Source organism: Mytilus edulis, chromosome 11 (assembly GCF_963676685.1).
Source record: "Mytilus edulis chromosome 11, xbMytEdul2.2, whole genome shotgun sequence".
Taxonomy (NCBI): Eukaryota; Metazoa; Mollusca; class Bivalvia; order Mytilida; family Mytilidae; genus Mytilus; species Mytilus edulis.
This window is the reverse complement of record NC_092354.1, coordinates 78,656,378-78,669,850: the sequence shown is the minus strand read 5'-3', so window position 1 is coordinate 78,669,850 and position 13,473 is coordinate 78,656,378. Positions and strand designations below refer to the sequence as shown.

General features: G+C 34.7%; 1 protein-coding gene across 1 annotated transcript; it reads right to left on the bottom strand.

Annotated features, from left to right (window-relative positions):
* Positions 1 to 4,902: 4,902 nt before the first annotated feature.
* Positions 4,903 to 5,934, bottom strand: LOC139494615 (uncharacterized). The gene has a single exon (XM_071282773.1). The coding sequence runs from the start codon at positions 5,932 to 5,934 to the stop codon at positions 4,903 to 4,905; it is 1,032 nt and encodes a 343-aa protein (XP_071138874.1).
* Positions 5,935 to 13,473: the final 7,539 nt, after the last annotated feature.

Here is a 13,473-nt window from a genome sequence, read left to right as displayed (position 1 = left end):
TAAACGTGAGTTATACGTTACGTAACAAATAATTTTGGTAACGGACAGTCACATCATGAAACAATGGCCGTACCATAGCACCATATAGCGTTATTATATATTGGACAGATACATGTATATGATACATTCACATTTTTTTTGGAGTCATTTTCCCCATCTTTAATTATGACATTTATGAGAAGGTCTAATTGGGTGACCATCCTAAAATTAATTGCCCTGAATACGCATGATTGAAATAATTGTCACTGGACGTTAAATTGACAACCAAAAATTAATCAATCGATCTTGAAATAAAGATTATTGTATAATTATTACATAAGGTAACTTAAAAATATTATTTACTGTTTCGGGGCTATAATTCCTAGTCTATTTCCTTTTGACACAAGTGGTTTTCCTGTAAGTTACTGACAAAGTTTATCGTTAGTGTTTTGCTTTATACATTATTTCCGCTTTGATACCATGGACCTTGCTCAATGTAAATATAAATAAAGATGTGGCATGAGTGCCAAGGAGACAATTTTTCATCCAAGTAACAATGTTTAAAAAGTTAACAACTACAGTACGGCTTTCACCACGGAGCTTAAGCTACAAAGGCCATGTGTTGAAGTTAACAATTCAACTGACAGGAAAACCAATTGCAAGGTCTTAAATCTATTTTAAAAAACGAGAACATTTTTGTAATCAAAACAGAAAAATGTTTCACCAAGTCGTTTATTTTTTCACTCCAGGACCGCAGTGTTGAAATCAGTCATTCCATACGATTCCTTTTTATAAACCAAACAATATGCATCACTACGTTGTCGGAGATGCACTGTGTTCATGGTAAATTATCTAAAATAAGTTAAAATTTAGTGTAACCTTATTTTTTAAGGTTCCTATTTCTAAATGTTCAAATTGGTGCTACATCGACGAAAAATACTTGTCAGTTTGGTGCAACATGGACGAAAAATACCTGTCAGTTTAGTGCTACATCGACGAAAAATATTTGTCAGTTTAGTGCTACATCGACGAAAAATATTTGTCAGTTGTAACTTCAATCCTTTCTTTAAATTTAAGGGCAATATGCATGTCGTAAGTAGCATTAACAAGACGTTATTTAAGCTTCTGCATCTTGGTCATAAATCATTGGTTTCATTATATTAATTCTTAGGAAGAAAGAAAGAAGTTAGCAGTATCCTTTAACTGTAAATTTTCGCTATATAAATGATGTTCTATCAGTAAATAATTCAAATTTGGTGACTATGTTGAGCGCATCTATCCCATCGAACTAGAGATGAAGGATACAACAGATACAGTTAAGTATGCCTCATAACTTGACTTACATCTAAAAATTGACAATGAGGGTCGGTTTAGAACAAAACTATACGCCAAAAGATATGATTTCAGCTTCCAAATTGTAAACTTTCCATTTCTATGTAGCAACATTCCAATGGCGCTTTCATACGGAGTATATATCTCCCAATTGATACAATATGCCATATCATGATTTCCTTGATAGAGGGTTAATGCTCATTAGTAATCTATTCAACCAAGAGTTCCAAATGGTGAAGTTGAAATCATCTCTTTGTAAATTTTACGGATGCCATAGCCATGGCGTTGTCAGTTTGTTTTTGATCTACGTGTTTGAATATCCCTCTGGTATCTTTCGTCACTCTTTTACATGTATTTAAAAAAAAAGACCCTTCTTATAGTAAAAAATATGCAAGTTATGTTTTAGTTCTTTATTTCAGTGATCTACAGACAGTACATATTACTATTGTAGGAATAAAATAGGCCTTTGGAATTGTAAATGCAGTACAGATATTGCATAGAGATAAGCAAAATCAGAAGTTCAAGTTCAAACTAATCAATAGACTAATGGAATAGAATTGACAGTCAAAAAGAGCAAATAACCATAACATTGAACCATTTAACTATCAAAGTGTTCTGATACACGTTTACTTATACTGGTAGTGTAATGTTATTCTTCACTGATTACAGTGCCTCTGTTCACTGACTTAAGTGTAGTGATGTACACTGTATGGTGAAAATTGAGTTTGAATTTGGTATATCCTTCGTTTTAGAGGTATATCAAAAACAAATAATTGTAGATTTAATTTTAGTATGCTCCACATCTCGATGATGGATTATCGTATAGACAAACGTGCCACTGGGTTTCGTGTTAGTAGGTTACACTAGAAACATAAAGAATGTAAATGATGGTAACCCAACTGCCACCAGTTTTCGTGTTAAGTAACATTAGGAAACAAATGTACTCCCCTTCTTACCAACATGCTCTTTCATTCTAATTTGGCAGACTTCATTCAGAAGCCAAGGAAAAACGAAGCTGGCATTAAATAAAGGCAACAGTAGTATACAGGTGTTCAAAGTCATAAAGCGATTGAGAGAAAACAAATCCGGGTTACATCTAAAACCGAGGGAACACATCAGCCGAAAGAGGAAAACAAAGAAACAACAGGAACACTAAAATGAAACAAAACAAACACCAACACACATTGTAACCTTTTGTTTCACGGAATCACTATATAAAACATTCCTTAAATCAAAAACTTCGTAAGGGTTCCGCGGAACCCAGTGTCTCGCCTACATTTGCTGTTAATTGCAGGCTCAACAAAAATGATGGAAACAAAAAATCAAAGAATTCCTCTTGATACTGCCTTTTGATTGTAGGAAGATTCTGTCCAAAAATCGAGGATACTAGTAGGTTATGATTCTATTAAATATTTTAAAATCTTTATCTGCAGACTGTATGTAATGTTAATCATTGTAAACTGGAAGAAAAACTTAAGTCCATTTATAAGTAAAATACAGAAAAAATGGTAAAGAATTTTAACAAAATTTCCTTCTAGATACTAGCTTTTGATCATAAACAAGCTTCTGTCCAATTTTGGAACAAATCCAGGATAGTGTAAGAAAGTTATCAAAATTTTAAAAACTTTAAACACAGAGTGAATGTAATGTTTTCTGGCAGAAAAACTAAGTCCATTTATAAGTAAAATATGGAAAATATTGTTTTTTTTTTAACTAAATTACTTCTGGATACCATCTTATGGCCATAAACAAGCTTCTGTCCAAGTTTGGTACAAATCAAAGTTAGTTTAAGAAAATTATCAAAATTTCAAAAATTAAACCACAGAGTGAATATTTGAGGATGCCGACGACGACGACAACGACGACGACGACGACGACGACGGAATGTAGGATCGCTATGTCTTGTAATGATCCTGTATGGGGGTGCGAGAGGCAGAAAATCAACAGCTAATAAAATTACGTCCTTTAATGGCACTTGCAAAACGAAAAAGAGACAGTACATGTGATTACGATTACATACATGTATATAACAAAATCATATACGGACTGAACAGTATTTCCGGAAACGCGGATTCAACCCCCTATATATATTACATCCCCCCGACAAAAGAAAAATGTAAATTTTTCTCAGGGTTGAATTCGCTTGACAATATATATGCACCAACTCATATACCATCTCAAAACACAGCATGAAAAATTACAATTATCTGACGTTGCGAAATCTCAACTTTTGAAAGTTAGTAGTTAAATATATTTTTACAGATCCGAAATTGTTTCGTGATACATGTATCATTGAGTAATAAATTCAACAGAGCCCCTAACTCTTACAATATTGTAAAAATGTCCTATAATGATCACATTTCATAAGCTGCAAGTTTCAAAAAAATATATCAACTATCTCTCACAGAACCAAACCCATTTACGCACACACACTCTCATAAAAAATATAAAATTGCTAACAGATCAAAACAGATCAGAAAGATACAATTCACGGGGTTTATTTATGAAATTATCTCGATATCACTAACATAGATCCTAGATAATACACTCCTCATAAAAGTTCCAAAAGGACGTTAACTACAGATTTCCGTCTTTATACCATGCAAAAAAAAAAAAAAAAAAAAAACATTCTCTCTACATTTTCCTTAATTTGCTCGCTAATGAAACTGTATATCACTATCATGTTTCCTTAAACATCCACTAAATACAAAATGAACCATATTCATACGATCTCATCAACATATTTCAAAAATAGTAAAGATCGATGTTCAATATAAAGATACAAAATTCGGCATTTTTCATAGAAAATAATTATTGAATTACAAATCTGAAAACGCAGTACCAACTTTCTGCTATTATTTTACAAAATTAAATAAATCAAATATTAATGACTAGATAATTCAAACTTGATACTCATGTGAATGAAATTGAAATAAAAATCTACATGTATAAAAATGTGTTTAGCATAATGTCATGTATACGCAATATCAACAATCGTTCATTATTTTCCTCAGAATAATAGAAAAAATCAAGCAAATTAAACATAATTAATACGAATTGTTCAAGTATTTCAAAAAGATAAGTAATATCAACATATGCAAAAACAATCTTAAGCAGTTAATAATCAGTTTCCATGTACATGTATATTATATATGCAAACAAACTAATGTCCGTATATTTAAAAAAAAAAGTTCTTATTGAATAACATTGAAATAGGGCTCCGCTCTGTACTGAATTTCATCTGATATCATAGTAACGGATTGTCATGAGATAAATCCCACGGACAAAAACATGAAAAGTTCGCCAGAAAAAGTCGTTGTACCATCATCAAAGGGCATTGTCATGAGATAAATCTCACGGACAATAAGTTCAAGAAAAACATCGCTGTACACAGATTAATAAATTGTCATGAGATAAATCTCACGGACAAAAAGGTTCAAAATAAACATCCTCGTCAAGCATTGGCAATTGTCTTGAATTTTACAACAAATATGTACAATATGAGCGTTCCATAAAATTAAACGCTCACGTCTGAATAAAACATTAAAAAAACGGTGTATCATGAGGTAAACCTCACGGACACAAAACGACTTAAAGAATTTGTGGAGGTGGTCGGTGGTTTATCGAATCACGGGTTTTCTTGTCAAAATCGGACTCCTTTAGCCAACGGGCATTTTGAGCCGGTTCTCCAATGAAATGAACTAAATAACTCATTGTTCCGTCCACAATTTTCCTAGCAAGTATTCGTTTAACTTTGTAAAAACGATTTTCATCACTCGAAACAGTTTTGTCTCCTGGATCGGTGAAACTTTCATCTTCAAACCGAGCTGGTTTCTTTTTTAATCGGGTTGATTTCCGGATTGGGGACTGAATACTTTTCCCTTTGCACTTTTTTGTTTGTTCGTCTGTCGCATTGTTTGAATTGTTATTCATCACAATTTTTCCTGTGTCGTTCTCTGTATCATTTGAATCATTGTCATTTATTTCAGAATGTGACACTGTCGTATTCGATAATTCACTTGTTTCAGAGAAGTCCGATGCAGTATTTTGGTCCGTGGTTGTATTTACATGCATTTTTGTTTCAACTTGATCCATGAAGTATTCTGCAGGATTTGGTTGACGCACGTACGCCGGTTTTATCCGATTAATGTGAATAGGATTCGGAAGGCATTTTTGTGAATCTGGGTCCTTCAAAACTACCATATGAGGACTGTGAATTTTATGAATGATATAAGGCCCAGCATAACGGTATTTCAGTTTTTGTCCCTGTCCTGTAGGATTTTTGCTGAGATAAACATAATCATGTTCTGCGTACTGTAGAGGGTTCAAACTGTCATTTACACGTTCCACCATTTTTATTTGAGAAGTTAAAGCATGTTCTTTCACTTCTGATCGAATTATTTCTAATCTTGCGCACAAATTTTGAACATATTCATGACAATCGTTTGGAAGCGTGTTTATATCCTGTCTAAAATGTCCGGTTAATGGAAAATTAGGCCTCCTGCCGTAAACTATCTCAAATGGAGAATATCCTAGACTGGCGTTAACGGTATTGTTCATTGAGAAAAGAATACAAGGTAATAAATCTTGCCAGTTCTTACCATCTGCAATGTATGGAGTCATGCGTTCGGCTAAAGTTCTATGCGAACGTTCGCACGCACCCAGACAGTGATGTGCAAAACTCGGGGTGTATTCATGATTTATGTCTAGTAACCGGCAAACTTCTTTGAAACATTTACTGATGAATTCGGAGCCTTGATCGCTGATTATAGTATCAAATACACCAAACTGCGAAACCATCCTGAATAAAACTTCAGACACTGTAATAGTATCGGCGGTAGGAATAGCCTCGGCAAATACAAACTTACTAAAAAGGTCAATCGCCGTGCAAACATATTGATTTCCTGTTGGAGATATTGGATTTATTAGTCCAAAAATGTCGATTTGCCACACTTGAAACGGCGAATCTGGCGTACGGTATGCGACAATTCCGGCTTTAGTGTTGATTTTTGTCAATTTCCTTCTTTGACATGCCGGACAACTTTTTATATAGTCAGAAATTTTCTGCGCCAATTTTGAAAAGAAATATTTTTTCCTTTATTAAGTCAATTGTATGTTGTATTCCGCCATGTCCACCAAGAGATGAGTCATGATACATAGAAATAACGGTTTTCACTACAACTGCTGGTAAAACTAGTTGGTAATTTTTTAGATTTTTAGCGCGCTTTGATTTTGCAATTCGAGAATGAAAAAGTAATCCGTTTATCAACATAAAATCAGGCGATTGCAAAAGTAGTTTTCGAGCCTCTTTTTGTGATTTCGGCAGTTCTCCCTTATCCAAGTACGAAACAAATTTTCCGTATTCTGAATCTTTCCGTTGTAGATTGCTTAAACTTTCTACACTAAAGTCAGATCTCTCGAACAGATCTATCATTTCAACTTGACGTCTCATTTGGTTATCCTGATCCGTATTCACATCCGTTGTAAGATTGAAAATATCCGAATCATGTTCATTTAAAACAGTTGATTGATCTACGGTATTTGTCGGATTTTGTATTTCAATATTTTGTTTCATATCATTGTCGGAAACGATCTCTATATCTGTGTTGTTTACTGAAACTGGGTTATTTTCGGACGGATTTATTCTAATATTTGGAATGGAAAGTAATTTTCTCTTTGAAACAATTTTGCGTTTTAGTTTGTTTTGTTTGCAAGGAACATCATCTTCCGTATCGGCATCATATTCTGCTGTCGTTTGTAAGTCGGGTTTGTGTTGATAATCCGGATTTAATGAATTGAAATTTGATGTTAAATTTTGATCAACTCGAATATTGTTTATCTGGTCGTTTTCACTAGAATCCGAATGTCTAAATGATGGAAATTTGTATCCACCTTCAATGTTTATATCACCTACTATTTCCTCCTTAAACGGGAAGTATGGGTCTTCAATATCAGGACTAATAAATCCATCAGAAATCTCCTGCCGCGGCATACGCGATAGGGCATCGGCAACCTGCATATCCCTTGCTGGTTTATAGCGAAGATCAAAATTATATTGTTGGAGTATGGCGATCCAGCGCTCATAAATTGCTCCCTTCAGCTGTTTTTGAAACAAAGGCTTTAAAGCCTGGTGATCGCATTCAACGATAAATCTACGCCCACGCAAGTATACAGAACAATCAAGAATTGCAGTCACCATTCCAAGTAATTCAAGTTTGGTGGGGCCATAAGATCTTTGCCAACGACTTAATGATTTTGAACCAAAACGGACCACTCTGATCATGTCCTCATCATGTTCATCAGTATGAATCTGGTAAAGAACGTATCCTATGCCCTTACTGGATGTATCAACCGCCAAATGAAATGGTATATTGTAATTTGGAAATGCAAGAACTGGTGAATTTAAAAGCAAATTTTTCAGTTTTTGAAAGGCATTTTCTTGCACCGCAGACCACCGAAATTTCATATTTTTCCTAAGTAATTTTGTCATTGGTTCTATTTCTGAGCTAAAATTTGGAATGTATTTTCTAAACCAATTTAGTAGACCGACGACACGGCGTAGTTCTTTAACAGATTTTGGAGAAGGATAATCCTTGATCGCTTGCAACCTTTCCGGTGGGGGCTGAATGCCTTTGCTGGAAATTAAATGCCCCAGAAAAACGCATGACTGCTGTGCAAAGCTACATTTCTTGGGTCCTAGTTTAAGACCGGCTTCTTTCAAGCGGCCGAAAACAGTGTTCAAGTCATCGATATGTTGGTCAAAAGTTTCTGATGCTATAAGAATATCATCCAAGTAACATAAGCACACTTTAAATGTCAATCCCTGTAGAATTTTATCCATCAATAACTGAAATGATGAAGGCGCAGAACTTAACCCCATTGGAAGTCGACGAAATTTGAAAGTTCCAAAACATGTATTGAACGCAGTGTACTTTTGGCTGTCTTTATCTACAGGCATTTGGAAAAATCCTGAACTTAAGTCGATTGAAGCCAGATAATTTGGAGTTTTCCCAGAAAATGATTCAGTTAGTTCGGTCAGATCAGGAATAAAATACGAAAAATCTTGAACTTGGGAGTTTAAATAGCGAAAGTCGCAACAAAATCTGTACTTAGCACTGCTCTTTTGTGAATTTTCTTGTTGTTTCTTGTTTCGATCTTGTTTTGAAACCAAAACAATAGGACTGATTATTGGAACATCCTCAGTTTCACTGACTGGCGCTATTATATTTTGACGAAGGAGTTCATCAAGGTGTTCACGTAAGGCCTCTTTTTTATCAGGTGGAAGTCTATAAGGTCTTTGGTTTTTAGGTTTAAAGTCGGATTTCATGCAAATTTTATGATGAACAATGTCTGTGTATCCTAAATCTGGATTTTCATCCGTTACAAACAAACATTTATTTGACTGCAAACACTGACTAAGTTTTGATTTTTCAGTATCGGACAAGTGACTAGGTATATCAAAGTAAGATAAAAATTTGCCATCATCACTTTCATTCTCCGTTCTATGACTTAACTGAACATTTTGCACACTTTGCATTTTACCATTGTCCGGTTCTAATGACGTGATTGAATAATCAGTATCTAATACTTTAAAAATTGCTAAAACTTTCCCTCTTTGAATTGTGATAGGTTCATTAGTAACGTTCATTAGTTTTACCGGCACTGAGGTTTTCTGATCAACTGACACTACAGCCTTAGCTGTTAATAAACCTATTTTGTTCATATAGTCACTACTAGTACATATGCCCTGCGTACCGTATAATACATTCTTTCCAAGTTTACTCCACATAAAAAATTCTGAATTTGCAGGGACAGAAATTCGTTTTTGACACTTAACCTTCACAGTCTTAGTATTTATATACAATTTACCAAAATCAAGCACTATCTTGTTAGTAAATAAATAATTGGTACCTAAAATCAACGGATTCGATGTTTGAGATAGTATGTACACATGTAACCAATGTTTGCCAGTCGGAACTTTGATCTTTATACGTGCTGTACCAACAATATTTATTGACGCATTATTTGCCAAAAGTATCTTTTCGTTTGCACTTTTAAAAGAATTACGGTAATGTTCTGGCAACGAATTAAAAAGTTGTTGTGATATTACATTTATGGAACTGCCACTATCTATAAGTGCGGCTATCTCTATATTGTCTATAGTAACTGGCATATATAAAAATTTGGGGCGAGATGACTCCTCTCCTTCTATTTCAGAACAAGTACTATCATATGAGTCAGATTCGTTATTGTCACAAGTATAATTACAAGATTGTACATGTACGTTGTGTTGTCTACTAGGAGAGCGACTACGCCTTCTGGCACTTAAGGGTGGTCGCCCGAGGGAGCGTGCCCAGTGTCCCCCGGGTTCTGACGGTTTCCCTGTTGGCTTGAAAAACGTAAACAGTGTGACGCTGAATGCCCATACTGACTACAGAGCTGACATTGTGAACTTGGGTTAGCCTGACCTTCACCATCCCACATACAATCGCGCCTAAAATGTTGTGGCCCTTTACAAGCGTGACAATAAAAGGGTGGACGATTTCGGGCCGCCTGTTCAAATTGTAATCCCGCTGTTCTTTAGGGTAATCAGACTGACGGAAATTTTGATAATTTTGCCTGCGATTTTGAGGTTGCTGTCTGGGCTGTTCTGATTGAGCTGAAAGTTTTTGTATTGCACTTGTCAAATCTTGAATTTGTGATTTCAGTTCATGTACGACTGACGGGTTTTGTTCGGCAACAACAGCTTTAGGTGTAATTTGTTGTTTGATGGCAGAAACAGATATTTCATCATGTAACCTGTACCCGTATGCTTCGCCCATTTTGGCAGCTGATAGTGCACTATCACTGTCTTTGTGGTTACCTGCCCTTACAAAGAAAGCTAACTTTTCGGGAAGACCCTTGATGAATTTGGTGAGAATATCATGATCAGCTTTGTGTAATAATTGAGCTTTTTCTACAAGCTGGCAGTAAAAATCTTCGAGTGCTTGACCCGGTGACAACTTTATGTGTTCAAAAACCTCATTTTCTAGCATGATTGTGAGACTTTGCCAATCGAGATTAACATATTTTCTCTTAAACAGTTCAATAAGTTTTTCCCAGGAGCTTTTGTCATTGGATGTTAATGAGTTAAACCACGTGAAGGCTGGGCCCGTTAACTGGAGATGAAAAGCTGCTATTCGCCTTTGGTTTTCCTAAGGCATGATATTATGTAGTGTAGCAAAAGAGTCAAATTCACGCAAGAAAACAAGTCCATTTTCATGGGGATATCCCCCGAATTTCCTACACGGAGCTAATTTTTCCATGACAGCTGTATGTACTATTCTAGGTATACTTGTATGTTCTAATCTAGGCGTACTTGTAGTGTAACATGCACTTGTGTTATAAGTCAAATTATTTTGATGCAATCTGTTAACCAAACTTATTTGTGGTGTTAAAATTGGCATAGAACGATCTAATGTGTTGGTTTGAGAGGGCCTAGTCGGGGCTAATAAATGCAAACTTTGATCAAATTCTTGGTTTTGAGAAGGCCTAGTCGGTGCCAATAAATATGAACTTAAAAGTGAATCGTCGGTAAATTCGTCGTCCGTTTCAACTAATGAGTGTAAACTTAAAGTAGACTCACCATCGCTCATATCATTTAAATTGCTATATTTCGGCTATATTTCGGCGCCGACATCAACGAAGAAAAAAACCAACACCGTAATGAGATAAATCTCACGTACAGATAAAAAAATTAAATGTGCATGTTAAATAATACGCCTGTAATGAGATGAATCTCACGTACAGAAAACTGGGATTCATAAGGCAACTTGAAGAAAATCATAATCTGCATACTAAACACAATAAAAATTTGACCACCCACGTGGTTTTCCCACAAAATTATGGGAAAAAAAATTTCAGTTCATTTCAGTTCAGGTAATAAATAAATAAAGTCCTTTGAATGAAGTTATATTTCGGGTCCTCCGCCATGTAATGATTCTGTATGGGGGTGCGAGAGGCAGAAAATCAACAGCTAATAAAATTACGTCCTTTAATGGCACTTGCAAAACGAAAAAGAGACAGTACATGTGATTACGATTACATACATGTATATAACAAAATCATATACGGACTGAACAGTATTTCCGGAAACGGTCTCCTTTTTCGACAAAAGTCGAAGGGTCGACAATTGTATATAATTTAGTTTCCATGTTGACCATAACTATCCTATAGATTTAAAAAAAAAAAGGATACCGCAGACACATAAAACAAGCTTCCTATCTAAAATAAAATCTGTAAATTGATAATGACGGTCGTTTTAGAACTAAACTTGTCAAGTAGTCAGCACTTCTGTGCTGACATGAATTAGCATTGCTATGGTCATATTCATAACTTAACTGTTTACAAAACTTCTTTTTTAAAATACTAAAGCTATTCTACCTCATGAACAGATTACCTTAGCTGTATTTCGCAAAATTTTTAGGAATGTTTGGTCCTCTTTAATTTCTTACTTTATTTGACCTTTTTAACTTTGTTGGATTCGAGCGTCACTGATGTGTCTATTTCAGACGAAACGCGCGTCTGGTGTAAATATAAAATTTAATCCTGGTATCTATGATGAGTTTATTTACGACTAAAGAAACAACTTCAATTTTCTCGCATTGAACTTTACATTTCAGTGAAGTAGCAAGTTCCAGCAGATCTGCGTATGGGGTATATATCTCCCGGATGATATGATATTCTAGAGCTAGCGCTTGCTATAATTATTTCCTCGATTAAGCACTGATGCTTACCAACAATACAAGCTATAAACTAAGGTTATAAATTGGTTAAGTTGAAGTCATGCCCTCGAAAGAAATGTTACGGATACCGTCATGTTTTGATTAGTTTTTTATTTTATTTTTTAATAATTTTTCAGTGTCTTCTTCATCCTTTTGTCAATTTTAGTCAAGGTTTCTATTGCTTAAAGGCAAAGAAAGACGACATAACAGATTCAACCAAACAAATAATACAAATAAATAAAACATTAAAAAAAGAACATACATATTAAAGAGCTTGGTCGATCTCATTGTTCCAAGATAAACATCTCTTAATTTGATGCTTATTCAATCTAATAATACCTTATTATATTAATACGAATTGACAAAAGTGGTAAAACAGAAACTGCCACAAACTCCCCAGACAGACAGACATTCATAAGTACTTGAAATTTGTTCGATTTATTTGTATGTTTGTTTTATTCTTGAAATCAGATGTGTTTTATGTCTGTGATTTAAGTCTTTACAGTTTTGGCCGCGGTATCCAAATTATTGTCACATCAACGTTTGGGTTGCCAACCTAATTCTGTCAATATAACGGAACTATAAACAAATGTCACACAGGTGGGAGGTTTTACTAGCTATAAAAGCCAAGTTTTACACAACATTTGTATAGGATAATGCCTGTAACCAGTCAGGAATATAACAGTTGTTTTCGATTTGTTCTATTGGTTGATAATCTGATTGATTTTATCAGTTTTAATGGACTGCCATCTTTTAATTTTACCCTCCAGTTCGGTATTTTGTTAATACTCTTTAACACCAACAATCAACATACATGTATATAATTATATTACTCAATTTATTTCACTTGACTGGGCGGAGTTTATCCAGTTCGCTCATAATAAACCAGTCCATCTATAGATAGATGTTTAAGGATACACTCATCAATGCATTGTCCAGTTATTCTTTTGTAAATTCCTTTGAGGTCACTGATAGGTGATTAGAAACCAGTAATAACTATAACGGCAATCATCGTAATCACACACATTTTCAAATCGACTGTCCTCATGCAAATTAAAACGTAAGCTCCGCCCGATCAGTTGAAATGACATTGGTAATACATGTAGTATATATGGCCCGACTTGTTTCAGTCACAACACGTCATAGGCATGATAGGGTTTAACCAATTTCACAAACTAGTACGCATACTAGTACGCATAAACCTCCCTTGTGCCTTACCTCATTGCAAAACAAAGAAGCCAAATTGATACTGTAATAAGCTAAGAGTCATATGAGAAAAAAACAATAATTATAAACTTATTCAAAATCATTTATAAAATAGTATTAATGTCAATATCTCTTGCAAGGTACATTTTGACACAAAATATTCAATCTTCATTGGAGTTCTACAAAGCAATAT

Bases quoted from the DNA above. Each gene is read 5' to 3' on its own strand.
- LOC139494615 (XM_071282773.1), bottom strand. From the start codon at position 5,934: ATGACTCCATACATTGCAGATGGTAAGAACTGGCAAGATTTATTACCT.